Below are 26137 nucleotides of genomic sequence, written 5' to 3' on the forward strand. Positions count from 1 at the left end.
TGGAGATGTAGCTTTGCACAGACGGGTTTTGTTGCCGTGATGCATCAGCTTTTCTCCCTGCTTCTCAGTGGAGATTTCCGGTGCTGCCCATAAACGCCGCGTGTCCGTACATGGTAGGCACACAGTGAGCTGAGTGGCGCTGCACGGAGCCCACAGGACGTGCACATCACCTACCACTTTCCGCTAACTCTCCAGCCACCCCGTGACGCCCTGCTCCCTCTCCATGTTGATTCCCACCCTCCTTCCCCTTGTGTTTTCCAGGTTTTGTTAGCTACGACAATCCGGTGTCTGCACAAGCTGCTATCCAGGCTATGAATGGCTTTCAGATTGGCATGAAACGCTTGAAGGTCCAGCTGAAGCGCTCCAAAAACGACAGCAAACCTTACTGATCCTAACCCCAGAGGCTCCCTGCTCTTATTTTAGCTTTCTTAGGGTAAGTCCCACAAGCCAGCCTGTTCTCAACAGGAAAGGCAGAGGAGGACCACATTGCCAACTTTTACCAAGAGAGACGGTTATTTTTACAATAAGGCCTCCATGTCCCCTTCCCACTCCCCCGTCCCCGTTCGCCATAATTAAAACTCGGGCTACCTTGTTTCTATTGAGTAAACTCCTCTTCCAGTTGTGCCACTGTATTCTCCTTTGTTTTGCAATTTGAATCTCCTTTTACCTTCGTTTTGTTTTCGTTTTTTGTTTCTTCGGTTTTGCTTTTTTTTTTTTTTTTTTTTTTTTTAAGAAAAACACACATAAATAAATGACATCTTGAGAATTTAAAAGGCAAACAAAGGCTAATGTGCAATTCTAACTCTGAGACCCCTGGTGCCCCAGAGCACTGCCTGGAGAATTCACCCCTCCTTGTCCGCGCGCCCACCCTCGAGGAGGGCGCCAACCGTTTAGAGGTTAAGGTGGTGGCGTAGCGCAAGAGAGAAGCCAGGAGAAGCACTTAAAACAACACAAACGTCTTTCCACTACATTTGGTTCTGTTTTAACAAGTAGGATTTTATTTTAGGGTTCAAAGAAACATGACATTTATTGGTCAGATTATTACACTGGTTGTCTATTTCGTTGTTTTATTTTTAGTTTTTAGAAAGGATTAATGTAAAAAAAAAAGATTTAGAGATCTGTTTCTTAAAGCTACAGGGTTTAAAAATAAAATAAAAATGAGTGAAAATACTTGATGTTTCTTGAAAGATAAATTTAATAATAAATAAATAATACATAAATACATAAATAAAAAAGAAAGCCACAGGCCTGTAAATTTTATTTGTAAAAAAAGCATTTCTATTTTTGTACAAAATTTTTACTGCCTCAGAAATAATGGAAGTTATTTATTGCCTATTGTTAACTTATTGGGTACCTAAAGAGCAGTTCTCTGTGCTAGCTAGATCCTTTTGAAGTAGTCTCTAGAGGAATCGTTCTAGGAATGGGCTTTTTTTCACCGTTGAACCCTAGGCCTACAGTTCATGCTTTATCCTCTCGTTGTTCGTTATCTGTCTGATTATTTTGTTCGTAACTTCCATTATCTAGTTTACAGCTCAGTCGTCTGACTCTCCCCATATGTTACATCCGTTGAAACTGGATCCTCTCCCCTTGTCCCTTGCCAGCCCCCATCCCAAAACACCCAGAATCCATCCCCTCTCCTCCTCCGGATGGATTCTCTTGGGGTTCCATTGTGCTGTGGATAAAGATTGTAAGAAATGCAAATTACGCGAATGGCTCGTAGACTCCCTAATGACCTAAGATTTGCATTAGTTTCTCTCCTGCACCCTTAAGAGTGATTTTGTTGCTGCTGCGTAGATTCTGTGTAACTTTTTACTCTCCCTTGTTTTCTCCCTAGACATCTTCATGCCCGTTAGTTCACCGTTTGCCTAGCATGTCCCTGTGGCGTCTCAAAAAAAAGTTTCATCGTCCCGTCATTGTTTCTGATGTCTTTCTGACCTCACATCACATTTGGTTCTCCTACTGACCTTTGATCTAGTTTGACCTTTGAAATTTGCATGTGACCTCATCTAGCTATTGAATTCTGGGAAGTCAATGTGAAAAACATTGCTGCATTCATGCAAGACTGAAATTTATTATTAGACAAATTAATTATAGAAAAAACCTGTGGCAAAAACGTTTCTTTCTTATTTTTTTTTCTTTTCATAAAACAGACTTGAAAGTATTATACAGGGATTGGCATTCTTCCCGGTCACTGGTAACAATAGCAATATGTGTCCAGGGACACAGAATGTTGGTTTCTAACAGACTACTTCCAAAAACAGTTTGAGAAAAAAACTGTCTGATTTTAAGTCTCTAGAGGTCTGTAATAGTTTTTACATTTTTCAGGCAGTGTAAAGTTTTTTGATAAGGCCATTTTAGGTGGCTCACTTTCTCATTAAGATATATATATAGAACCACTTTTTGTAGATTAGTATAAGAAAAATATTTACCCTGTTTTGGGGCAAATGCTACCTATTTGTGTCACCTTTTGCTGAACTGACTCACAGTTAGACAATCCATGGTTTAATGCACATGAAATTACCTATATTTTATACTGTTTCAATGTACAGGAGAAAGGTTACTGTAAACTGTGTTACGTTGGTGCTTCTGTGAATTAAGTTGTGGCTTCATCATGAGTCTTACGGTCTTAATGTTCTCTGTTGATAAGACAAGTTTAGAATTGGTTTACTTAAAGAATTTCAAAAAAAAAATGTTTGCTTAAAAAAAAATTTCATGTGAGGGGAAAAAAAAAAAAAAACCTATTCCAGAATAAGTTTTGTGTTGGCTTGTAAAGCATTGATGTCATTTTTTTTTTTTATTGTGGACTATTTAGATGTGTTTGTGTTCAGCAAAATGTGATTTTTTTTTCTTTTCAAGAAAAAAAGTGAAAATATATAGTGCCAAATTCCAAAGGTACTTCCTTCCTAGAGCTTCAGTGTGTTTCTTGTGAGAAGTAATTTGATAACATGGGTATTTTATTATGTGTTTTGTATAAATCCCTAATATTTAAAAAACAAAAAACAAAAAAAAAGAGGTTAAAAAGTTTGTTAACTTGCTATCCTGTGGTCTTGTTGCCTGAAATTGTTATTGTTTGTTATTTCTCTATGATGTTTTTTGTAAGACATTGTATAAGTGCCCATGTCTCACTTTTTTAACCGCTCTGCACATCAATGCTGTGACGGCAACCTCACAATGTATTTTCTTCATAATATATGGAAACCTCTAAGGTGAGAAAGTTTTGAACTTTTAACCCTTTCTACCCAGAGCTATCTGGAATGTGGGTAACTTTTTATACTGTCATCATTTTTCTTTGTTCCGGGGTGTTTCTAATTTGGATCCCCCCCGATACATCTTTTTTTGTTTTTGTTTTTGTCTTTCCTACTTTTTTTATCCATTGGTTGAGACCCAAAAGAAGAAAACTCTGCAAGGCAAATCTGAAGGAAAAAGAATATACTCTAACCCTCTCTGATTTTTTTTACCCTACACCATTTTTTTGTTGTCGTTTTGATTATCTCTCATCATTTAAAAAAAAAATCCGTATGCTCCTGAAATTCCTTCTCTGGTTTTCATTAAAAAGTTTATTGGCTAAACCTTCTAAAGGGGGATGGATGGTAGGCAGATTCAGCACTTACATTAACCTTAACTCATGGATGCTTTTGAGATCAGGTTCAGGGGTCTGTTCTAGTGCAGAATATTTTCATTCTACTTCCAATGAAGCGACTTTGTGTTGAGGTAGTATTTTGAGGAATTTTTGTTTCTCATCAGCCTTTGTGCTGAGCATTCTCTGATCCCAGCAGATACCTCTGATTAAGCAAGGTGTCTGGGGTTAGAAGCTGATAGCCCTTTCCCTTTGGGTTAACTTTATGAACTGAAATCACGTACAAGGGACTGACCACGGAAGTAAAACTCTGTTCTTTATCACAGTTACTGACCAAATACCTAGTACCAGGTCCTCCTGCCACTTTGTCAAGTGCCATAGTACTTGGACTTCGACTTCACGCTGAACAGCTCTCTCTGGCTGTCTTGACAAACCCCTAGGTCATCCCTCAAGCCCCAACACAAACTCCCGCCTTCTTGAAAGAGGCCCTGGAAGCTTCTTAGTCTCTAAAGGAGTTCAGAAACTGCTGGCTCCCTTTCCTTCCTCCTTTTTCCCACTCCCCACTCTGCTTGGTTTCATGTGGCTGGGATAGCCCTGGGATGGAAAGGACTAGCCTCTAATGATGCAAAAAACAAAAACAAAACCACAAACTCAAAACAAGTTTCCTTCTTCCAGCACATGCACTTACAACGAAACGATCTGTATTATCCTCACACGTGTTTACTACTGCTGGGGCCTTCCTTCATCCTTTGAGGGCTATTTTGTACTTCCTGCAGCAGTCAGCTTAATACCAGAAGTTACCGCACGTGTCTCTCACATACAGCACAGGGTGGCTCGTGGAGGCACAGAACACAAGAGAACACCATCTGAGTTTCAGCCTGTCCTCTCCTTTCACCCGCCTGCATCTCCCCAAGAGGAGCCTGAGTGCCGGTGACGGTGACCGCAGGCTCAAGACGGGCACTTCGCACTGGGTGTCTCTTCTTTTGCAGGCAGCCAGACACTGAAGGGCAAAGTTTGGGGGTTTCTCTTGTTTTGGTTTTTTGTTTTTGGGGTTTTTTTGCATGTTTGCATTGTTCTTAAAGCTAACCCTCAGAGACAAACTGTCCTTTTACTCACTTTATCTTTTACTATAAAAAGGAAAAAAGCTGCAAGGGTGCAAAGGGCCTGTGCCAGAAGAAAAAACACACAGGAAACTGTTTTGTTTTGTTTTTTTTAAATCAAGTGTAGAGAATAGTCGTTTTTAAACTAAATTCGAGAATCGTGAGAAAATGGCCGTCCTCAAAGGCGTAACAAGTTCATCTTTCTTTCACCATAGGGGTTACAGTTCTTTGGCTTGTGCTACTCTGGACTCATTTTACTGTTTGTTTTTATTATCTTAAGTGCTAATTAACAAGAAATAAAATTTTAAAAAAACCTGTAGTTTCATTACCTTTTTGAATAATGTCATACAAAAAATGTATTTGTGTTTTTTTGTGCTGTGAGAATTGTTGTTTGTAGATTAATAATATCATTTTGTTTAGAATTACAAAATAGTTTTTAAATATTGTCTGAGAAAAGCCAAAGTTAATGCAACCTAGTGGAAACTGTAAGACCATTTGAGTATTGTTTGTTTTATTGATGCATTTGGATTTTGTTGTTTGATGGAATTTGAGCCAAAAAAAAAAAAAAAAATACGCAGGCTTTCCTATTTCTACAACTGATTGTACTTACGCATTTTGTACCAGTGGAACTTTTTATACTGGAGATTAAAAAAAAAATGGAAATTTTTGTGGCTTACTCTAGTGGGCCCCCTGACAATGACTGATTTCAAGTTTGATTTCTGGTTGATAGAAAGAAAGTTGCTTTTCTTTTGAGAATTAAAAACTTTGGCTTGATTTCTTTTTTCCCTTTGCTTATATCTAGCATTAGAATTTTGTCTTAAAATACAGCGGTAAGTTTCACTTTTTATTCTGTATTGTGCAGTTACACAATAAGGTAATTAGATTTAGAAGTACTCAGTCACTTTAAGTGGATAAATGTATTAGTTACAACTTTAGGGGTTTGCTTTTTTGCTGTTTAGATCAAAGTTTTTTCTGATTCTTCTGTCCTCATTGTGAACATAACCGTGTAGTTGAAACAGTCAAACTTATTTTTGTAACGTATGTTATTGTGTGATGCAGTTTTTTGCTTCTGTCTCCAATATTAAACCATTTTCCTAATACTTGTTTCTCTCTCTGCGTGTTGTATTGTTGGTAGTCATTCTGTGTTGGTGATGCATCTACACACCTCACTGTTTCACGTATCTGTTTTTTTTCTCTATGTTGTGTAAAAAGATACAGTCGATTCCACCTAAGTGAATATCTGATTTGGGGAAAGAGAAAACCACACACCAGCCACCTCCGATTTATGTACAACAAACAGCCCATTTTAACCACTGCTTCCAAGACCGCCACTACTTACTGCTATCTTTCACCTAAATAACTGCCTCCGGTGTCGGATTTGCCAAGACCTTTTCCGGTCTTGTGAGCACAGGGTTACATTTCACCCTCTGTCCTCTCGCCCTGTCCCCCTCGCGGGTGCGTGTACGCGGCTCCTAACACTCCCTCACAACCGCTCTGCTGCATCACCTTAAGAAAGGTCCCAGCAGCAGAGCCAGGGCTCCTCCCACCTCCCCACAAGGCTAAAGGCACGTGGGTGCAAAACCTGCTTAGAAACTCATCACGTATTTTAAAGAGGTGAGCTCTAAGGGAAGAACCAACCAACCGACCTGGTGAACAGAAGATGGGAAAAGGGTTCAACTTAAGTTCATGCGTTGCTATTAATCACTACCTACTTATAGAAAGGTAATTTATTTTTAAGAGCTAACTGAATCCAGGGGCAGCTTTCATTATTAAAAATAACAGAAAACAAAGGAAATCCTTCCAAGTGCTCAATCTAGAAGCTCTCCTCGGAGATGGGAGGGGAAGGAGGTAAAGGTTCTCATGCTCACATCTTCATAATCTATCATCCATCTCCAAATGAAAGCCAGGAATGCCATATGCATCCACACACTCCCTCCTGAACGAACATCTGTTTTTTAAAACCCTGTCCCCCACTATCACCCCAACCCGTTACCAAAAAAAACGAAAGAAAAAAAACTTCCTCGTAGGCCCTCTGAAACTGAAGCTCCAAGCCCCTCTCCCTTTTCTGCCCATCTCTTAAGCTCAGGAATCTGACCGCTCTCCAAGTGCTCTTAAAAGATTCCACCGATGTTTGCTCCCTCTGTCTTAGCTCTCCTTCCAACCTTTCAGACGCACAAACTCTGTCTGACTCAGGCCACCCGGCACCGGGCAGCGTTCCTCTGGCTGCCAGTGAGGTTTTCCCTGCAGGTGCTCAAGCCCTTCGCCCTCTGGTTTCGGCGGCCCCTCCGCCCCCTAGGTTGCCTTTTCTAGTCGGCTCAACGACAGAGGGGCCCGGTGAGGCGGAGGAAAGGAGGCTCTTTCCCCCCACAGGCCGAACACCTGGGTGAAGTGACTTCTGCCAGCTCCAAGCCTGCACGGACAGGAGCTGACTTCCAGCCAATACTTCCGCTTTAAATCTCACACTTCATGAGACTGCCTGAGAACCCACCGCTTACCTCAGTGGGGCAAGATGGCTAAGGGCGTGTTTTGTTTTCTTTTGTTGATGGGGGAGGGAGGGAGAAGGGGGTAAGGAGGGTGATTGATTCTTTCCGAGATGCAAGTGTTTCTTTTTAAAACCTGTAAGTAATACAACTATATATATATATCCACCATTTGGCACAAGGCAAAACACTCATGCTAAGTAAAAGAAGGGGAAGACAAAGCCAGTTTCTTTTGTTGTTGTTTTAGGAAAACAACACAAACGGGAATTCTCCAAAGAAGGGGACAAAACTGCTAGTTCCCTGAAGTGCTCATGATTGTACAGCTGGTCCCTGCTTGAATTCATACTTCTCATTTTGATTCTGTAAAACACCACTGCAGTGTCAGTTAGCGAGGTGTATCTGTTTGCCACACACGGCCACCTTGGGAAACTACAGAACTGCCAACATTTACCACGCTGACGGCAGCCACACACGTCTGCCCGGCCCACAGCACTTAGAACAGTCCGTGGGCTGGGACTCTTAGCTGGCAGGCTAGGAAACACAGTGAACATCAATGTACTGTGAATCGTTCCTGATAAGTGAATAAAACATTGTGACCAAACAATCAGCTTATTCACTTATCAGGAATCGACTGTTCTGCTAATTCGCTGTTTTGTTTTTCATCTCTGTTGTAGCTCACTATTTTTGCTGTGTTCTGTTTTCTCCTCTCATGCTTGGGCAGAATCACTGGGAATACTATCTTCATGTGACCATAAAACGTTTATATCGAGTGAAATGATATCTTAACAAAATCTATGCACTTGCTATCAGGAACACAATACTGGATGTGTCTTATATATATTGAACTATATAGTACTCGATTTCTTAAATAAAGCTTAAGAAAGGACTCTGTTGTGTGTAAAGTTAATGTGATTATTTTTCAAGGCAGTGTTTCTAAGGGGTATCTTTGTTCTTTTAAGTCTTGAGTGATACAGGATATTTTTCATTAAAATTATATCACTGGCTTTATGACTTACTATTCAATAAATTTTCTTTGGAAACAAAATGGAGTGGGGGGAAGTTCTTCCGAGTACATTTTAGCAGACGTCTATCTGGAAAACCGTCCCCTTACTGGTGACCGTGGCAAACCTCTACCCAGGGCACGATGGGTGGCAGAAGAGAGCGATCCCTTCACTGCCAAAGACCCCTGGGAAGCATCTAGAACTGGCCCTACACTAGAAAACCCGAGTGTCTTTCTGAACGTGATCTCTCCAGGCCCAGAAGAAAGGGGGCAGGAAAGAAAGATCCGAGAATAATGCTGGTTTGCGTCAGTGCTCTCCCAAAATGCTGTGACTCTAAAAACTATACCCTGCCGGAGAGCAATGGCAGTTCTATTCGGGACTGCAAAATGAGCGCGAGCAAGAGAGGGCGTTTGATCATTGAGGATGAGAAGGGTACCATTTCAAGGCGGTATGTGAGAGAGACATCCTAGAACAGCTGCAAAGCTTAAATGGGAGTCCTGCTGCTTGGCCCCTTGAAGAAATACTTTGGAAATTTTTCCTACAGGCCACAAGTCTGAACAGAGTGGAGCGTTCTCTTGGATTTTTTTGCTTTGGGGTTTTATGTTACATTTGTTTTTCTTGATTAATGTTTGATTCTAAGAAGAACTCCTAAACTTCTACTTGAAAAATGGCACAGGCATCCTAATCCCTTATAAAACAAATCTTTGTAATCCCTGATAATGAGGGACAGAGACAGCATGGCTAATGAAAATCCACAGACAATCCAAAATTCTTCTTCCAGTCTCTGCCTCCTCCCACATCCTACTCATCAATTTGTCACAAAAACAAAAACAAAAACAAAAACTTCTAGTGAAAGCGAAGGGTCAGAGAAATCGCCAAGGGTAGTAAAATCAAAGGGTCTAGACAGACTGTGCTTGCCGGAGCCATGGAGTTTGGGTTAGGGGAAAGAAGTTCTGTTTAAAAAAAAAATTTTTTTTTAACATTTTGAGAACCATAGTTCTAAATGACCTGGGTTCAAGTGTTGAACAGGTGCTTACACACGGAGGGACCCTAGGAAGTACTTTTTCATAGTCTTGCCCTGAGCATCAGTCACGTATCTAGGAAGCATCTTTTTTTTTTTTTTTTTTTTTTTTTTTTTAAGACAACCTATCCAAGGCGATAACGGGTAGGAGAGCTCTGAGGCTCCGTCAGGAAAGAAGGAAAACCAGCGCGTGCCCTCTCCCTCTCAGCCCCAGTTCAGTGGTCCCCCCACTACTGACTCGCCACCCCGGGCCTGCCTACGTGCTGGGAGACCTGGCTCAGAATGAGGCTCGCGGGTGTGTCAGGCGGGAGGTGCTTCGGGGGAAAGCTACACTTCTTCTTACCTTTCTCTACGGGGCAGCAAAGCGGGCATCAACTTACACCTGCCTACATCTGCGGGATGTTTTTGAAAATGAAAAATGAATGCATAAATCTATACATATGAAATATATAAATGTAAGAGACTGGTCACTTATAGTTAAAGCCCCAAATAAGCATCCCCGCTTCTGAGACAGAATGAACTTTCTTACGTGAAGCTGGCGTTAAAGGTACGCAACACTCTTAGGAGCATTCTCTGGTGAGCCACGCTGCCTCAGTTGGGAGGCCAGCTCTACCACTAATTATCCACGGAATCTCTCTGTGCCTTACCCTCATTAGCAAAACAGGGATGAAAAAGTACCTTCCACGTGGGCTTCTTGTGAGGATTAATTAAGCCAACACGCAGAAAACACTCAGAGCAGGGTCAACCACACCGGGAGCGCTCAGTGAAGTCAACCAGTATGTAGCAGCGGTAGTATTTACTGACACGGCCAGCCAAGCTCCCCTCCGCGGGCCTGGTCTGTTACTCTCTCCTACCACGTGTACTCTCAGCCAACCCCAGAGAGCCCCACAGCTCTCCCTGGGTTCTTGAGACAAACATGGACAAGGCGAGACCAGATACCACAGCTCCTCAGGTACAGATCTCTGCACTAACAAGACCCGGAACAGGCTCCTCGCGTCATGAGAAACTATAAACCAGAAGCATGCCCACCACACGTTACAGGCTAGCACACCCACACAGTCCTGCCCTGAGCCAGGGAGACAAAGAACTAACTCCATCCCAAAAGGGGTAACTGATTCCTCGCTCTAATCCACCCCTTCCTACCTCTAAGTATTATATTTAGGTCTCTCTTCCACAAAAGAAAAACCCAGCTATCCAGTATGGGTCCTAGGTGGGTGTCAAAATCACCTAGAGATTTGCCTGTTAATAGCCTGTAGGTTCTCTGCCCTTCCAAGGCAAAGCTGTGTCCACAGCAACAACCAGAATCAATACAACTTTCACCACCTTGGGAAGAACAGAGGTCAGGGCTCAGAAGCTTGAATGTAGCCAAGCAGAGATCTTTCTAGACCACCAGCCCCATCTTGACCCCATCCCCGATTTAACCAAAGATACTCTGCTTTTGTTTATTTACTGGTTGTCTCATGTAGGATTTCATTTAGAAAAACCATTTTCCTACTAAAAGCATGAAGATTTTTAAAACACTGTTTTAGAAGAGGATAACTGAGAGAGAGGCTCATCAATACCTAAGCCTTGTGACAAATACTGATTGCCTTTGGAGTCATTCTCTCCTTTCCTCTCTCGTCTCTCCACCCTTCTATATTCTCATAGTTCTTTGTCTGCGATGCATCACGACATTCGCTATTTACTGTGCACTGTTTACACGTTGCTTATGTCTGTCTCCTTACGCTAGAACATGAGCTCTCTGGAGGTGCCTGTCTCTCCATCACTGTATATTTGGTGCCTCACACAGTACCTGCCATATAGTCAGTGTTCAAAACTGTTGGGTGGATGGAAGGATGGCGACAGAGAGAGATGAGTGGATGGGTGGGTTGGTGAATGGATGGATGGATGGATGGATGGATAGAAGGAAGGAAGGAAGGAAGGAAGGAAGGAAGGAAGGAAGGAAGGAAGGAAGGAAGGAAGGAAGGAAGAAGGGTGGATGGGTAGAAGAGTAGATGGGGGGATAGATAGATGGATGTATCAATGTAACAGGTGATCTTGCTGGGACCAGAGAAGGGCATTCCATATTAAATGGACAACTCAAGAAATATCTGTGGAGGGAGTTCTGATTATGCTATGGTCTGGATTATGGTTGACGATGGTGGAAACTGGACACCTCTCAGCAAAAGTCAGGAGCCACGATGTGAGGCCTGGGACATAGGTGGGGACAAAGAAGAATACTCCCTGCTTGAGGATCCCAAATATGCAGGTTTTTCCTTACTGCCACAGGGCCAATCAGCCACTGAGTCCTGAATGGAAGGACATTCCTACCATCAGGTCAAGCCACCTTCGGTATGCTGTCATCTCTTTCAGGCTAAATTTTGCACCCTCTCAGAAATATTTTACATGTAAGGACTATTCCTAGAAAGATTTTTAACATCTAAAAGACCAGAAAAGCTACAGAAAGGAATACAAATCAATACCAAAAAAAACTATGAGTAAAGGCATATGATTCTTCGGCATTCCTAGGCAGCAAGTCAACTCCCATTTGCCTCGTCTCCCATTTGCAGCTACTGTTCAATGTGCCAGGATAGGGCCCAGACCAGCCCCAGGCAGTATGGTACCACTCAGTCATTGGAACGGCCTCGAAAAGGCAAAAAGTTGATGCTGCTACCGGGATGCCATTTAGCTCCCGGCATCCAGGAAATGCATCCAGTGATGTGTTAGCTACCACAGAAACATTGCATCATCAATTAATGGTTCATTTATTCCAAAGATACGTATTAAGCAGCTACCACATGCGGGGCCCTCTAGCAGGCGCTGGGACTGCAAAGACAAGCAATAGATGGTCTTGCCTCCGGGAAATTGCCATCGTTAGCAAATGTGCCAGGTAAGGAGAAACCCTTCAAATGAGCCTGTGGACCGTCCCAACAAAACATCGTGTCTGCACCGCAGACAGTGTTATCACACACATGAAGCTTCGTACTGGAGCTCCACCCAGATGACAGTTCTTTCAGATATTTTAGTCCTTGGCGGGGCTCAGCACCACTAGGCACAACGTCTCCCTGGCTAGAGCTAAAAGGTCTGTCCTCGGAATGAAATAACATGGGTGATGGGGGCAGAGGAGCTGGCTCTAAAGTCTTCTATACACCAAAGTCTCTACAAAGGACAGAGCTGAGCGAAGCGGCTCTATGTGTTCAAGAGTCATGTTTCCAAACCGGCCAACTGTGGCACATTCTTTGCGGTCTACGGAATGTGTTCATCCACTAAGTTCATCTCTTTAAACAGTATGACCTGAAACAAAGGAGAACCTTCCCATTATAGGGTACATGGAAGATGGGAGGGGACTGGTGAGGGGAGACAGAGCCTTGGCATGACAAGACGTCCTGCAGAGCTGACGGTGGAGTCACCGTCCACCTGTATGAAGTCCCAGGCCCCACAAGCTAGCTCTGCACCCAGTTCTGCCCACCCACTCTGCCCACCTTCCCATCCCACTGTGAGTGTGTGCTCCACCATCCAAGAGCCTCACCGAGTTCTCCTACGGAGGTAGGTCCACCCCAACCCTAGTATCAGCTTCAGCCCAGACGCAGTAAAATGTTGGTGACACCTGCCAGCTTTCCCTGGTGTCCCACCCTCTGCAGGGCGGGCTTCAGAGAAGAGAGATTTCTAATTCGACTTCCCTGTTCCTGGGATGAAAGGTGAGAAGGGCTTTCATCAAGTTGGCTGGAACAACCAAGAAGGAAATACGGAGAGGACTCTGTCATTAAAGAATGCGATAGGAGTGACATCACCAAGACGGGCAGAGGCTGGAGGCTTCACTCCCCCTCACAAGAACCACTAACAACTATTCATGGACAAGACGCCACTAGAATCCACGGACAAGGCGCCACTAGAATCCACGGACAAGGCGCCACTAGAATCCACGGACAAGACGCCACTAGAATCCACGGACAAGGCGCCACTAGAATCCACGGACAAGGCGCCACTAGAATCCACGGACAAGGTGCCACTAGAATCCACGGACAAGACGCCACTAGAATCCACGGACAAGACGCCACTAGAATCCCAGAACACAGGAGTGAGGCTGAAGCACCCACCGGCACCACAGAGACCAAGCCAGACGGCACCTCAAGGGTGAGGGGAACGCTACCTACTGACCACACTCCCCCAGGCCAGCAGGCACGATGCTGACAAGTCTATCCTGAGCATAGGGTTCCTCCAGTGGGAAAAGAGAGCCCAGGGATGACATCCAGCCCCACCCCCAACACTGTGGGTCACTTCATGGGAGCCCCTACTCTGGTTTTGCCCCATAGGGCATACAGGGGATTCTGTGGGACTCGATCACGAGGTATCCGATTGTGATAGAGAAGCAGGGAGGGTCCTGAGCAACCAGCACTCAGATCTTGGGAGACCAAGTTCCCACCTGTAGAGCCCACGCAGTATGCCCAGCCAGCGGATTTGCTCACGGGCAAAACCAAATCGGTGGCACAGTCTGACCAGAGAACTCAGGAGGAGCCCGGTCAGCCTGACTCAGGTGCTCACGTAAGGAGTTCTGCTGGCCCTGGAGCCTGGTCTACCCATCCTCAGGCAGAGGAGCTGAGTCACCTTACCCGCTGGGAAACATGGCTCCCAGACGCTCCCAACCGGAAAGCCTGTGAGGGAAAATTGGGGAGTTCCCCTCCCAGTCTCACCCAGGCAGGAGAACTGAGTCACAGCCCCATCTCCTGCAGAGTACGGACCCCCGCCCCATCTGACAGGAAGAGCTGGCACGTATACCTTGAAGCTGCTGCATAACTCGGCAATGCTTGAGCCAGGAGGCAGGTGGGCAGAGCTGATCACCTCCGGAGCAAAGCCAGTGGTCTTGTCTGGCCAAGGAACCTGGGGCACAGGCCAGCCTGAGTCAAGACCACAAAAAGCCTCAGTGGCCGGGGAGCTGCATCTCCCGCCGTGCCTAAGCAGGAAAAGCAATTTATAACTCCATTTCCGGCTGAATACAGCCTTCAGTCCGCCTGACAAAGAATCTCACCAGCAAGTAGCCCATCCGAAAGCCCTGCTTTCGGTGGCATTGGGACGGAGAGTACAGCAGATGGCTTTCCCCGTCTGCTCAGCAAAACCAGTGGCCTCACCTAACCGGGATATTCAGTGCACACTCCTGGTCCCCAAACAGCAGAGAGCTAATTCACAGTCCCACCTACTGCCGAGTACAGTACGCAGCCCAGACCTTCTAGTAAAGCCTGACCAATGAATCCAGGCAACCAAGGAACCCATCCTGCATCCTCACTTTGGCAGGAAACCAAGCCAGAAGTCCTATCCAGCCATTCTCAGCAAGGGGCCCATCCTCCATTCTGACCTCAGAACCCAAACGGTTCCCTCCCCCAAAAATAGACCCTAAAAGCCGGCCCGACCTGCCCAAGGACATTACCAGCAGACACACCTAGAAACCCAAACTGAGCTGATGGGTGAAGACTGCCTCTGCCAAAGCAAACTTGCAAAATCTTAGAGATCACTTACTCAGATGGACAGAACCAATGGAAAGAATCAAGGATCACAAAAAAGGAGGTAAATAGGACACCACCAAAAGAACCTAGTAAAGCTCTAATAACTGACCCTAAAAAAACTGGACATCTATGTATTGTGAAAAATTCAGACTAGTTACCTTAAGAAGTTTAGTGAACTACAAAAAAAAAAAAAAAAAAAAAAAGACACAGAAAAGTAAATAATACTAGGAAAGCAATGCACAAACAAAGAAACAAAGAAACCATAGAAACCATTCCACAAAAAAACAGAAACCATACAAGAAAAAAACCCAGAGCTAAACATACAATAACTGAATTGAAGAATTCAACACAGAACTTTAAAAGCAGATTCAACCATACAGAAGAAACAATGAGTGACCTGAAAAATACGACATTTGAAATTATTCAGTCATAGGACCAGAAATTTAAAAAGAATGAAAAAGAGTGATAAAAGCCTATCAGATTTATGAGACACAATGAAAACAATATTCACATGATGAGAATTCTAGAAGAAAAAGAGAAAGCAACAGAAAGTACATTCAAAGCAATGACTGAAAACTTCCAAATCCAAACCTGGCAGAAAAAAAAAGACATCCAGATCCAAGGATCCCAAAGGACCCCAAAAAGAGTGAACCACAATATCACAAACCACATTAGGGCTGCAGAGAAATACATTATGATTAAACTGTCAAAAGTCAAAGGAGGAAGAGGGGCACACCTGGGTGGCTCAGTCGGTTAAGCATCCAACTTCGGTTCAGGTTATGATCTTGTGGTTCTAGAGTTCAAGCCCCGCATCAGGCTCTGTGCTGACAGCTCAGAGCCTGGAGCCTACTTCAGATTCTGTGTCTCCCTTCCACTCTGCCCCTCCCCTGCTTGCTCACTCATGCTCGCTCTCTCTCTCTCTCTCTCTCTCTCTCTCTCTCTCTCAGAAATAAATAAACATTGGGGCACCTGGGTGGCTCAGCCGGTTGAGCATCTGACTTCAGCTCGGGGCATGATCTTGTGGTTCATGAGTTCGAGCCCGACATCAGGTTCACTGCTTTCAGCAGAGAGCCCACTTTGGATCCTCTGTCCACCTCTCTCTCTGCCCCTCCCCCACTCACACTCTCTCCCTCCAAAATAAGAAAAAAAAACCCTTAAATAAATAAACATACATTTAAAAAAAAAGTCAAAGGAGAAAGGAAGAATTTTTAAAACAGCAAAAGAGAGGAGTTACATGTAGGCAAATGCCCATAAAACTATTCACAGATTTCTCAATAAAAACTTCTCAGGCCAGGGGCGCCTGGGTGGCGCAGTCGGTTAAGCGTCCGACTTCAGCCAGGTCACGATCTCGCGGTCCATGAGTTCGAGCCCTGCGTCAGGCTCTGGGCTGATGGCTCAGAGCCTGGAGCCTGTTTCTGATTCTGTGTCTCCCTCTCTCTCTGCCCCTCGCCCGTTCATGCTCTGTCTCTCTCTCTGTCCCAAAAAATAAATAAACGTTGAAAAAAAAAAAAAAAAAAAACTTCTCAGGCCAGGGGCACCTGGGTGGCTCAGGCAGTTAAGTGTCCAGCTCTTGATTTTGGCTCAGGTCATGATCTCATAGTTCATGAGATTGAGCCCTGTATCAGGCTGTGCACTGACAATGCAGAACTTGCTTGGGATTCTCTCTCTCCTTCTCTCCCTGCTCCTCCCCCACTCACATGCATGTCCCGCTCTCTCTCTCTCAAAATAAATACATAAACTTGAAAAAAAGAAAAAGAAACTTCTCAGGCCAAACTAGTCACATGATATATTTTCAAAATATTAAAAGGAAAAAAAAAAAAAGGTCAATTAAGAATGCTATGGTCAGTGAAGCTGTCCTTCAGAAATTGAGGGATAAAGCCTTTCCCAAACAAACAAAAGCTGAGGGAATTCATCACCATTAGACTTGCCTTACAAGAAATGCTCAAGGGAGTTGTTTGAGCAGAAACAAAAGGACGGTATGTAACATTATAAAAACATAACAAGTTAGTGTAAAACATAATGGTAGGTATACACTCAAAGTCAGATTCTGTAATATGGTAATGGAGGTATGTAATTCACTTACAACTCTAGTTTAAAAGTAAAAATGTAGTAAAAATAACCATAACCACAATTATTAGTTACACAATATAAAAAATATGAGAAGTGTGACACCAATAACCTAAAATGTCAAAGGGAGAAGAAATAAAGGTGTAAGGCACAGAAATTATATGGAAGTTAAGTTGTTAGTTTAAAACAGGGTGTCATAATTTTAAGATATTTTATGTAAGCTTCATGGTGGCAAGGGAAAAACCTGTAGTAATTACACAAAAAGGAATGATAGAGAAGTCAAAGCACAATAACACTAGAAAACATCAAAACACACACAAAAAAGGCACCACGATAAGAAACAAGGAACAGTGGAGCTACAGAAAAAAATTAACAAAATAGCAATAGTAAGTCCTTACTTATCAATAACTACTTATATGTAAATGGGTTAAATTCTCCAATCAAAAGATGAAGAATAACTAAATGGATAAAAAGACAAGATCCAACAAACGATTCACTTTAGTCTTAAAGACAAATGCAGACTGAGAGTGAAGGGATGGAAAAAATATTTCAAGCAAATGGTAACCAGAAACAAAAATAAAAACTGGGGTAGCTATCCTTATATCAGACAACATAGACTTTAAACTAAAAATGGTTTTAAAAGAGACAAAGAAAGTCATTATACCATAAAAATATCAATACATAAAGAAACCATAATAATTTAAATATTTGTGCACCCAACATCAGAGAACCTATATACATAAAGAAAAACTAGTAGAGCTAAAGGAGAAATAAACAAGGAGTACAATAATAGTTGGGGACTTTAATACCCCTCTCAACAATGGGTTGATAATCTAGGCAAAGAATAAAGACAATAAAGAGAATACCCCTCTCAACAATGGGTTGATAATCTAGGCAGATAATAAAGACAATAAAGAGAATAAAGAACCATGGATTCGAAACAACAATATAGACCAAATGGTCCTACAGACATAAGAGAATATTCAATTCAACAACAGTAGAACCCACATTCTTCTCAACTGCACTTGGAACAATTTCTAGGATAGTCCATGTTAGCCACAATACAAGTCTTAGCAAATTCAGGAAGATTGAAATAATACGAAGCAACTTCTCTGACCACAATGATACAAAACTAGAGTTCAATAACTAGAGTAAAACAGGAAAATTTACAAATACATACAAATTAAGCCACACTCTCCTAAACAAAGGATCAAAGAAGAAGTTAAGGAAAAATTAAAAAGTATTTTGAGAAACAAAAATGAAAACAAAGCATACCAGAACTTAATGGATGGAACAAGCAAAAAGGTTCTCAGAAGGAACTTCGTAACAATACAGGCATATCTTATTTTATTGCACTTCATTTTATTGTGCTTCACAGATACTGGATATTCTACAAAATGAAGGGCTGTGGCAACACTGCATCAGGCAAGTCTGTCAGTGCCAGTTTTCCAACACCATTTATTCACTTCATGTCTCTGTGTCACATTTTGGTAAATCTCACAACGCCTCAAAATTTTTCATTATTATATTTGTTATGCTCTGCAGTGATCTTTGATGCTACTATTATAATTGTTCTGGGGCACCATAAACCACACCCATATAAGATGACACACTTAACTGATACAAGTTATGTGAATTCTGACTGCTCCAACAACCAGCTGTTCCCCATCTCTCTCCTTGTCCTCAGGCCTCCCTACTTTGAGACAAAACCACACTGAAATGAGGTCAATTGATAACCCTACAATAGCCTCTAAGTGTTCAAGTGAAAAGAAGAATTGCACATTGCTCACTTTAAATCAAAAGCTAGAAACGATTAAACTTGATGAGGAAGGCATGTCAAAAGCAGAGACAGACTGAAAGCTAGGTCTCTCGTGCTGAAGAGTTAACCAAGTTGTGAATGCGAAAGTAAAAGTTCTTGAAGAAAATTAAAAGTACTACTCCAGTGAACACACAAATGATAAGAAAGCAAAACATCCTATTGATGATATAAAGTTTTAGTGGTCTAGATAGAAAATCAAACCACCCACAACATTCCCTTAAGCCAAAGCCTCATCCAGAGCAAGGTCCGAGCTCTCATCAATTCTATGAAGGATGAGAGAGAGAGGAAGCTATAGAAGTATGAAGCGAGCAGAGGTTGGTTCATGAGATTTAAGGAAGACACCATCTCCGTAACATAAAAGTGCAAGGTGAAGTAGCAAGTGCAGATGTAGAAGCTGTACCAAGTTATCCAGAAGATCTACCTAGATAATTAATGAAGGTGGCCACACTAAACAACAGATTTTCAATGCAGATAAAACAGCCTTCTATTGGAAGAAAATGGCGTCTACGCCTTTCATATCTAAAGGGAAGTCAGTGCCTGGCTTCAAAGCTTCAAAGGACAGGTTAACTCTTTTGTTAAAGGCTAATGCAGCTGGTGACTTTAAGCTGAAGCCAATGGTCATTGACCATTCAACAAACCCTAGGGCCCTTAAGAATTATGCTAAATCTATTCTACCTATGTTCTATAAATGGAACAAGAAAGCCTGGATGACAGCACATATTTACAACATGATTTACTGAATATTTTAAGCCCATTGTTGAGACCTACTTCTCAGAAAAAAAAAAAACTCTTTTCAAAATATGACTTCTCATTGACAATGCACCTCATCACCCAAGAGCGCTGATGGAGATGTATGATGAGATTAGTGTTGTTTTCATGCCTGCTGACACAACATCCACTCTGCAGCCCATGGTTCAAGGAATCATTTCACCTTTCAAGTCTTACTATTTAAGAAACACATTTCACATGCCCATATCTACCATAGATAATGATTTCTCTGATGGATCTGGGCAAAGTAAATTGAAAATCTTCTAGAAAGGATTCACCATTCTAGATCCTATAAAGAACATTCATGATTCATGGAAAGAGGTCAAAATATCAACATTCACAGGAGGCTGGAAGAAGTTGATTCCAACCCACAGGGATGACTCTGAGGGTATCAAGACTCTAGTGAAGCAAGAAACTGTAGGTGTGGTAGAAAGAGCAGAAGAACTAGAACTAGAAGGGGAGCCTGAAGATGTGACTGAACTGCTGCAATCTCATAAAAAATTTTAACGGATGAGGAGTAACTTCCTTTGAATGAGCAAAGAAAGTGGTTTCTTGAGATGGAATCTACTCCTGGTGAAGATGTTATGAAAAATGTTGAAAATACAAAAAAGGATTTAGACTATAACATAAATTTAGTTGATAAAGCAGTGGCAGGGTTTGAGAGGACTGACTCCAATTGTGAAAAAAATTCTACTGGAGAAAAATGCTATCAAACAATATGGCATGCTACAGAGAAATCATTCATGAAAGGAAGGGTCAATCAATGCAGCAAATTTCACTGTTGTCTTATTTTAAGAAACTGCCTCAAGGATCCTAGGTGGCTCAGTTGGTTATGCGTCCAACTCTTGATTTCGGCTCAGGTCATGATCTCACAGTCCATGGGTTCAAGCCCCTCTTTGGGTTCTGCGCTGACAGTGTAGGGCCTGCTTGGGATTCTTAGCTCTCCCTCTCTCTCTGCCCCTCCTCCACTTGCACAGATGAGCTCTTTCTCTCTCAAAATAAATAAACATTAAAAAAAAAAAAAAAGAAAGAAATTGCCTAACTATAGAGAACAGATAGTTACCAGCAGGGGTGGGGTGTATGGTGGGATGGGTGAAATAGGTGAAGAGGATTAAGAGTGTACTTATCTTGGGGGCACCTGGGTGGCTCAGTTAAGTGTCTGACTCTTGGTTTTGGCTCAGGTCATGATCTCACAGTTCATGAGTTCAAGCCCTCATGGGCTCCGTGCTGACAGTGTGGAGCCTGCTTGGGATTCTCTCTCTCCCTCTCTCTCTGCCTCTCCCCTGCTCATTCTCTCTCTCTCTCAAAAAATAAATTAAAAAAAATTTTTTTAAATAAATAAGTAAATAAAGAGTACACTTATCTTGATGAGTACTGAGTAGTATATGGAATTGTTGAATCACTATATTGTATACCTAAAACTAATACAACACTGTATGTTAACTACAGTGTAATTAAATTTTTAATTAAGTTAATTAAATAAGAAATTGACACAGACAACCGAACCATTAGCAACCACCACCCTGATCAGTCAGCAACCATCAACATCAAAGCAAGACTCTCCACCAGCAAAAAGATTATGACTTCCTAAAAGCTGAGATGATGGTTAGCAGTGTTAGCAATCAAGTATTTTTTAATTAAAATAATCATAATGATAAAATAACAATTTCATTACGTTTTTAAATATAATGCCACTGCATACTTAAAAGACTGCAGTACTGTACATGTAAACAAAGCTTTGATATGTTCTGGGAAAGCAAAAACGAATTTGAATCACTTTATGGAGATATTCACTTTCTTTTGGTGGCCTGGAACCAAATCTGTAGTATCTCCAAGATATGCCTATAAACACCTACATTAGGAAGCAAGAACTATTCCAAAAAACAACCTAACTCTACACCTTAAAGAAGTGGAGAAAGAAGAGTAAACTGAGCTCAAAATAAGCAAAAGGAAGAAAATAATAAAAATTAAAGCATAAAGAAACAAAACAGAGAAGAGGAAAACAACAGAAAAGATTAACCAAAGTAAAAGTTGGTTCTTTGAAAAGATGAACAAAATTGACAAAACTTTAGTTAGATTAACCAAGAAAAAAAGAGAGAGGACTCGAATTAACAGAAATATAAGTGCAAAAGGAGACATTACAAGTGATAACAGAGAAATACAGCCATAAGACGCTACTATGAACAACTATATGCCAACAAATTGGACAACCTAGAAGAAAGTGAAAAATTCTTAGAAAAAGGCAAACAACTGAGACTGAATCAGGAAGAAATACAAAGCCTGAACAGAGTTAAGTACTACCAGACTGTACCAATAATCAAAAATCTCTCCCCTCAAAACAAAACAAAAACAAAAACAAAAAAACAAAGCCCAGGACCAGATGGTGAATTTTACCACACATTTAAAGAACTGGGGTCAATCCTTATCAAACTCTTGGGAAAAAAATCAAAGAGGAGGGAACACTCCCAGTCATGTTACAAGGCCAGCATTATGCTACTACCAAAGCCAGAAAAGGACGCTACCGGAAAAGAAAGCTACAAACCAATATCCTCGATAAATATAGAGGCAATAATTCTCAATAAAATACTAGCAAACAGAATGCAGCAGCACATTAAAAGGATGATTCACATTCACCATGATCAAGCGGGATTTACACCTGAGATGTGCAAGGATGATTCAGCATGTGCAAATCAAGTGAAGTGGTTCATCTCATTAATAGAATGAAAGAAAAAAATCAGATGATCATCTCAATAGATGCAGAAGAAGGCATCTGACAAAATTCAGCATCTGTTCATGATAAAAACTGTTAACAAATTAGGTACAGAAGGAACATACCTCAACACTATAAAGGCCATATATGATAAGCCCACAGCTAACATCATACTCAGTGGTCGAAAGCACTTCCTCTAAGATAGGAACAATAGAAGGGTGCCCACTCTCACTGCTCCTATTCAATATAGTACTAAAAGTCCTCCCCAGAATAATCAAACAAGAAAAATAAAAGGCACCAAAGGAAAGGAAGAAGTAAAACTACCTCTGTTTGCAGATGACATGATTTTACATATAGAAAATCCTAAAGACTATACACACATACACACACGCACAACCATTATAACTAATCAACAAATTCAGTAAAATTGAAGGATACCAAATTAAAATACAAAAATCAAAAGCATTTCTATATATTTACAAAAAAAATTATCTGAAGGAAATAAAACAATCCCATTTACAATAGCATCAAAAACAAAACACTCAGTAATAAACTTACCCTAACCTAGAAGATGAAAGATCCCTACTTTAAAAACTACAAGACAATAGTTGATAGAAATCACAGAAGACATGAATAAATGGTAAGGTATCCCATGTTCATGGTTTGGAAGAATTAATATTGTTAAATTGTCAATACCACCAAAACTATCCAATGATTCAATGTAATTCCTATCAAGATGACAACAGCATTTTTTAGGGAAGTATGAAAAAACAGTCCTAAAATTTACATGGAACTACCAAAGACCCTAAATAGCCAAAGCTTTCCTAAGAAAGAACACAACAGAAGGCATCACACTTCCTGATTTCAAGCACAGCCTCAAAACAGTATGATGCACTGTCATAAAAATACACAATGGAACTGAATCAAGAGTCCAGAAATAAACCCAAGCATATATGGTCAATATTTGACAAGAGAGCCACAAATACTCAATGGAGAAAAGTTGATCTCTAGAATAAATGGTGCTGGGAAAACTGGATTATTTGCATGGAAAAGAAACTAGACCACTCAAAAAAATTAACTCAAAACAGATTAGAGACTTAAATGTGAGACCTGAAACCATAAAATTCCTATAAGAAAACATAGGAAAAAAGCTCCCTGACATAGGTCTTGGCAATGTTGTGGATATGACACCCAAAGCACAAACCATAAAATCAAAAATAAACAAATGGCACTACATCAAAGCACACAGCAAAACAATCAACAAAGTAAAAAGACTATCTACAGAATGGGAAAAAATATTTGCAAAGCATATAGATAATAAGGGTCTAATATCCAAAATGTATAAAAAAATTCATACAATTCAGTACCAAAATAATAATAATCCAATTTAAAAGACAGCAAAATGGAAGAAAGAGGAAAGATCGCAGAGTAGGAGGATCCTGAGCTCACCACCTCCCAGACACACCGAGGCAACAACATATGTTACAACTCACCTTGAAAACAACTTGAAGACTGGCAGAATAGATCTTCGACAGCTAAAGTCATAAAGAGAAATGCACACTGAAAAGGACAGAAGTAGAAACATGGTCAGGAACCAAAACACCAGTGCAGCTACCCACAAGCGGAAGGGATATCACAAGCATGGAGGAGCAAGGGGATCAAGTTCCACAATGAGCCCCTCCAGCCCTGGGGGGGTGCACTGAGAAGATGAGTCCCCATGACATACGGCTTTGAAAATCAGTAGGTATTAACTCCCAGAGGTTTAAAAATCAACAGGGCTTACCTCCAGAAGAACTGGAGGGCTATAGGAAACCAAGTCTCTTCTCTTACAGAGCCAGCATACAGTCTCATTCAGCACAAGACCCGGTTCAGAAGTAGCCAAATTGGTAAGGGAAAAGTAAAACTGTCACTACTTGCAGATGACATACCATATAGAGAAAACCCTAAAGACTCCACCAAAAAACTATTAGAACTAATAAATGAATTCAGTAAACTTGCAGGTTAAAAAATCAATATACAGAAACTGCTGCATTTCTATTCACTAATAATGAAGTAGCAGAAAGAGAAATTAAGAAAACAATCCCATCCACAATTGCACCAAAAAAATAAAATACCTAGGAACAAATGTAACCAAGGAGGTGACAGACCTGTACTCTGAACACTGTAAGATACTGATGAAAGAAACTGAAGACTATACAAACAAATGGAAAGGCATACAATGCTCGTGGCTCAGAGAAATTACTATCATTAAAATGTCCACAGCACCCAAAGCAATCTACAGATTCAATGCAATCCCTATCAAAATAACAATAGCATTTTTCACAGAACTAGAACAAATAATCCTAAAATTTGTTTGGAACCACAAAAGACCTTAAATAGCCAAAGCAATCTTGAGAAAGCAGAACAAAGCTGGAGATAGCACAGTCCCACATTTCAAGTTATACTACAAAGCAGCAGTAATCAAAACAGTATGTACTGGCACAAACACAGGTACATATACCAATGCAACAGGATTAGAGAGTCCAGAAATAAGCCCACACTTATATGGTCAATTTATCTACAACAAAGGCAAGAATACACAATGGGAAAAAGACAGTCTTTGTAATAAATAGTGTTAGGAAAATGGGATAACTACATATAAAAGAATGAAACTAGACCACTTTCTTATACCATACACAAAAATAAACTCAAAACGGATTAAATAAATACATAGATGTGACACCTCAAACCATAAAACTTCTAAAAGAAAACACAGGCAGTAATCTCTTGGAAAATAAACTCGAATTGATTAAATAAAGACCTAAACGTGAGACCTCAAACCATAAAACTTCTAAAAGACGACATCAACAGTAATCGCTTGGACAGCAGCCTTAGCAACATATTTATGGGTAGGTCTCCTGAGGAAAAGGTAAACAAAAGCAAAAATAAACTAATGGGGGGCGCCTGGGTGGCGCAGTCGGTTAAGCGTCCGACTTCAGCCAGGTCACGATCTTGCGGTCCGTGAGTTCGAGCCCCGCGTCAGGCTCTGGGCTGATGGCTCGGAGCCTGGAGCCTGTTTCCGATTCTGTGTTTCCCTCTCTCTCTGCCCCTCCCCCGTTCATGCTCTGTCTCTCTCTGTCCCAAAAATAAATAAAAACGTTGAAAAAAAAATTTTTTTAATAAATAAATAAATAAATAAACTAATGGGACTATGCTAAAATAAAAAGCTTTTGCACAGTGTAGGAAACCATAAACAAAATGGAAAGGTAACCTACTGAATGGGAAAAAGTATTTGTGAATGATATATCCAGTAAGGGATTAAAATCTAAAATATACAAAGACCTTATATAACTTAATGCCAACACAAAAGGAAAAAAATCTGAAAAATGGGCAGAAGACCCAAATAGACATTTTTCCAAAGAAGACATTCAGATGGCCAGCAAACACATAAAAAGATGCTCAACATCACTAATCATCAAAGAAATAAAATTAAATATTTTAATTTTTTTAATTTTTTAATTTAATATTAAATTTAATATTTTAATTTTTTAATTTTTTAATTTTAATTTTTAAAACCAAAATGAGATATCACCTCACACCAGTTAACGAGAAGTAGTACCAAAACGACAAAAAATGAAGTGTTGATGAGGAAGCGGAGCAAAGGAAAGCCTTGCCTACTGTTGGTGGGAATGCAAACTGGTGAGACCACTGTGGAAAACAGAAGTTCCTCAAAAAATTAAAAATAGAAATGTCACAGGATCCAGTAATTCCACTTCTGCATATTTACCCAAATAAAATGTAAATACTAATTCAAAAAGATCTACGCACTCCTATGTTTATTGCAGCATTACCCACAATAGCCAAGATATGGAAGCAACCCAAGTGTCCAAGAATAGACGAATGGATAAAGAAGGTGTGCTATATACATATACGATGGAATATTACCCAGCCATAAAAAAAGAACAAAATCTTGCCATTTATGACAATATAGATGAACCTACAGGGTATCAGGCTAAGTGAAATAAGTCAGAAACAAACACCATATGAGTTCACTTCTATGTGGAATCTAAAAAACAAAACAAGGGGCGCCTGGGTGGCTCAGTCGGTTGAGCAGCCGACTTTGGCTCAGGTCATGATC

At 41.1% G+C, this 26137-nt stretch overlaps 1 protein-coding gene and 1 long non-coding RNA gene across 17 annotated transcripts in view; one reads left to right on the forward strand and one right to left on the reverse strand.

Annotated features, from left to right (window-relative positions):
* Positions 1–8043, forward strand: part of CELF2 (CUGBP Elav-like family member 2) — an 840819-nt gene extending 832776 nt beyond the window's left edge. For 15 of the 16 annotated variants that reach the window (XM_019833918.3, XM_011283568.4, XM_023256326.2 and 12 more), the window contains one exon: positions 262–8043. In XM_019833918.3, coding sequence (XP_019689477.1) covers positions 262–389 — 128 coding nt within the window. In that variant the 3' untranslated portion in view covers positions 390–8043. The remainder of the gene's footprint in view (positions 1–261) is intronic. The other variant, XM_023256324.2, reaches the window with a different exon arrangement.
* Positions 1–26137, reverse strand: part of LOC123386801 — a 50633-nt gene that overhangs the window by 17367 nt on the left and 7129 nt on the right. The window lies entirely within an intron of this gene.

Source organism: Felis catus, chromosome B4 (genome assembly GCF_018350175.1).
Source record: "Felis catus isolate Fca126 chromosome B4, F.catus_Fca126_mat1.0, whole genome shotgun sequence".
Classification (NCBI taxonomy): Eukaryota; Metazoa; Chordata; class Mammalia; order Carnivora; family Felidae; genus Felis; species Felis catus.